At 37.0% G+C, this 3,983-nt stretch overlaps 1 protein-coding gene across 1 annotated transcript; it reads right to left on the minus strand.

The window, feature by feature from the left end:
- Positions 1-844: 844 nt before the first annotated feature.
- LOC114635874 (vomeronasal type-1 receptor 4-like) lies at positions 845-1,747 on the minus strand. Its single transcript, XM_028784257.1, has one exon. It carries the CDS (start codon positions 1,739-1,741, stop codon positions 845-847), a length of 897 nt encoding a protein of 298 aa, XP_028640090.1. The 5' UTR covers positions 1,742-1,747.
- Between the last annotated feature and the right edge of the window lie 2,236 nt (positions 1,748-3,983).

Here is a 3,983-nt window from a genome sequence, read left to right on the forward strand (position 1 = left end):
CCCCATGGTAGGGCAGACGTGGGAACCCCTATTTTACACAACATGATACATGTTTTTCAGAGTATAGCACCAGAAGATGAACAGCTGTTTCAAATGTTTCAAATGGTTACTTCAGGTTTTTTGCATTCTAGAAGACTAAAAAAAAACTGGTTTCCAAAATGGCTATATTAGTTTATTCAAAACTCCTTTATGAAGTTAGAATTATCATGATGTCAAACCAGATAAAGAGAGAACAACAACAAGGAAATTTTATTATCAAATATCCCTGATGATCAAAAATCTCTCAATTAATTTTATTATCAAAAAAGCTCAAGATTATATCAACAACCTTCACTCATATTGAATTAATTTCTATAAGAGGTTAAAGATGTAATCCTATATTTATAGGCCTGGTGCTGGCTACAGCTACAATGATGGGAGCAGGGCCTCATGAAGAACAAATTCATGGCCAGCCATAGTTTCTTGTTTCCTTATAGTTAGATTGTTGGACTCAGGGCTGTCTGTGAAATTCCTAGCACCAAGCTACCCTGACAGAATGAAACTCACAAGAAGGACAGTTTCATTAAGAGCTGTGTTTTCCTAACTCATTTTCTCATCAAATGAGCAAATGGAAGACTTTAAAGAGTGCAATGGGTTATCATAAAATGATGATCCTCGAGTAGGCTAGTGATTCAACCAGCTGATAATCTCCTATATTCATTTGTCTAACCTCAACAAAGACAATGTCCTATGATTTAATTATTTTTATTGACCTTTTGATGAAGGGTGTGAATTAACAATTGGAAACCATGTAAAAATATATCATTCTAATATTTAAATAAGATTGGGATAGTTTATTCCATATTCAGATCAAACTGAGTCTGGGCATAAAAGAGTAATGTCTCATTAGAATAAAGGGTCCAAAGGATGGAAAACACAGAGAAGTCAGGCGATTGATGGTCAGCAGCCACCAATTGTGATTATACAGAAGAGAAATGCAGCCTTGTAATACAGAGGAAAGAGTATAAAATGCCAGAAAGGTACACACCAGGACTAGGATTTTCCGGGTAGCTCTGGATTCTGGCGAGATTCTTCTTGAAACAGGACTGCTATGGATGTGTTGAACCCTCTGCTTGTGTCTGTACAAAATCATAATCATGGTACCACTGGACCAGGCAATGAGCACAGAAAAGAAGATTTCAGGGCACACCACTAATGCTACATACAGTGAGTCACTGATGTTATCATTCACTCTGGTAGAACAGTACTCAAAGTCTCGGGTTCTTGTCATATTTTTGCTATTTCTTTTGACAAGTATGTACACCAAGAAAATGAAATTTATGAATATGGACAAGGCCCAAAGTAAGAAAATGGAACAGCCAATGCAATTTGCAGCTTTGACTTTTTGATCCTTAAGGCAAGATTCCTTGTGAATGATGGTGATGGCCTGGAAGACACTCAAGAAACAGGTGATGCTAATGGACACACTCCTCCCAACCCTTTGAATGTATAAAACCAATGTGCATCCAAAATAATTTAAAAACTTCTTCAACCCAAAAGCTGCCAATGTGTTTGGTACTCCTGTAGACAGAACTATCAAGACATTGGATGCCATTATGTGCATGAGAATCAAATCTGTGGGCTTTAATGTAGGTTTTATATAGTAGACTAGATAGTAGATAAGAAGAGAGACATTTCCCAGAATTCCAGATGTTATTTGTAAAGAAAAAATGATTTTGATTATCATATTCCAGAATTCCATTCTGTGATTGAGCTTGATTTTCTTTAGATTATAGCCATACTCATTTTTCTTGATCAAAATGAATGAAAAGTACTAATAATATGAAGAGCTACTGTGAGTCTATATCAGAGAGGCCAGTAAAGCTCAGGAAAACCATATCATCATACACTTTATCCTATGTACTCTGTACTGTAGCAATAATTTCTTGAAGTTTCTAACAGTAGCAAATATAGCTTACAGTTCCTATTTACATACAATACAATAATGTGAGATTGCTGAAGGTTTCAGGACACACCTGTGAATTGGAAATATGCCTTCAAAATTATAGAATAACAGACATTATGTGCAATATTACTTGGCCTGGGAGGAGCAATAAAGACAGATAACCAATTTTAATAAGCATAATTTAGGACTGTAAGAATACACTCTTATTTTCTACTCATTATATAAAGGAAGTCAATTTTAATGACAACTGCCAACTGCAAATATATCAATTCCTAAACATTTCACATAATATTAGGTGGTGGATAATGAAAAATTAACAATTCCATTAAGAATATATACATATATATATATGTTATAAGAAAATCCTATTAAGATCAAAAAAACACATATAAATGATGGGTCAAGTGAGGGCAATATATCATTAAGTTATGACGTAGCTCTTATCCAATATCACAGCACATATATGCATACTCATGAGTGCATATTTAGGTATGTGCTATTAGATCCCTGGGGTCGTCTTGTGGGATGCTACTCCTGTCAGCTAGACTCTGGGCTCTCGCAAAAGCTAGGGTCTGTCTGTGGAATCCATTCCACTCTCTGACTGCATTATATGGAAGAAGTGGAAGAAGCTATGCCTAGCCCTGTAGAACCTTGATTTGCCAGGATTGGAAGGATTCCAGAGTAGTAGCCACCCTCTCAGAAGTTAAGGGGAGAGAATGATGAGCAGGGACCAGGATATAAAGCAAAATAAATAAATAAAATTGGGAAAATTGTATGTGTAATCATCATGTAACTGCCAGAAGACTATGGTGGAAATAATGGAAAAGAATGTGGCAAATTAACCCATCTGTGCAGTTCAGTTGGGGAAAGTTCTCAAGACACCATACCTGTAAGTCAAGTAGTCACCAAATTCTTTCTAGCTCAGGAGAGATCCCATTACAAATCTAAACTAGACTGTGGATCATCACCAGGCTGAACCAAGAAGCTCCAGTGGGGAAAATGTTACTCTACACACTTTTGAGCTATGCCTGGAGAGTGAGCCTTACAGTCAAGGATGAATATTGATGGTGAAGTCTGGAACCTGTATAAGTTAAAGGAAAGTAGAGAAATGAGCTGAAGTCTTAGGAATTACCAATACAGTCTTCCTTTCTCCATGCATTGGATCTGCAGAACAACCTGGGAAATGGCTACATCAGTGAACAGAAAGCACTGTCTTAAGTAAAGTAAGACAGCTTAAGAAAGATCAATACTGCAAATTCTGTCTCATTCCTGTTTCTCAACCTATAGTATTTTAAATGTGTGGTTATAGGGAATGAGTATGTTTTGATCCCACAAAAGTAAAATATGACCGATAAAGGAAGCATGTAAGATAAGAGAGTCGATGGAAAAATGTACATGGAACACATATGTTAGATATTGATTTTAATGCTTTTAATGCTTTAATTCAATCTAGAATCTACATGTCCAAATGCTAAAAGTTCTTGTCCACAGTTGACTTTTTATCCAACAATAAAGATGCCAACAGTCAATGGTTGAGCAAAGGGTGGTAGGACAGGACTCTTTGTCTTGTGCAGACTAGGACACAGGTACAGGAGAAGAAGAAATCTTTGTGAATCAGTGGATACAGATGAACATAGGAAAATAGGAGCACTAGGAGATAGGGCCAATAACCCACATAAGAATTTGCGTAAGTAGTCACAGCCTGATTTGACCTGGGGAAGCAGAGGAAGGTTTGTGAGATCCCAGCTATTTAGGTAGCCAAGGCATTTTGAAACTAATTAGTGTGATGTGTGTGTGTGTGTGTGTGTGTGTGTGTGTGTGTTCTGTTTGTGATTTCCAATATATCCTGGGTAGTCTGCATTCAATCAGGCAGGAGCCAAAGCCATGTAGTTCATTCTCTACACCACTACAGATGGTGTGCAATTTGGTGGAAGAAGTTACTAGTAAAATTTATATATTCCAGAATGAAGAAGACAAGAAACACACAGACACACACACACATACACACACACACACACACACACACACACACACACAC

The sequence above is a fragment of the Grammomys surdaster genome, unplaced genomic scaffold (assembly GCF_004785775.1).
Source record: "Grammomys surdaster isolate TR1022 unplaced genomic scaffold, NIH_TR_1.0 119070, whole genome shotgun sequence".
Lineage (NCBI taxonomy): Eukaryota > Metazoa > Chordata > Mammalia > Rodentia > Muridae > Grammomys > Grammomys surdaster.

What these genes read in the sequence shown, in the direction of transcription:
- LOC114635874 (XM_028784257.1), bottom strand. Translation starts at nt 1,741, where the DNA reads ATGGAATTCTGGAATATGATAATCAAAATCATTTTTTCTTTACAAATA.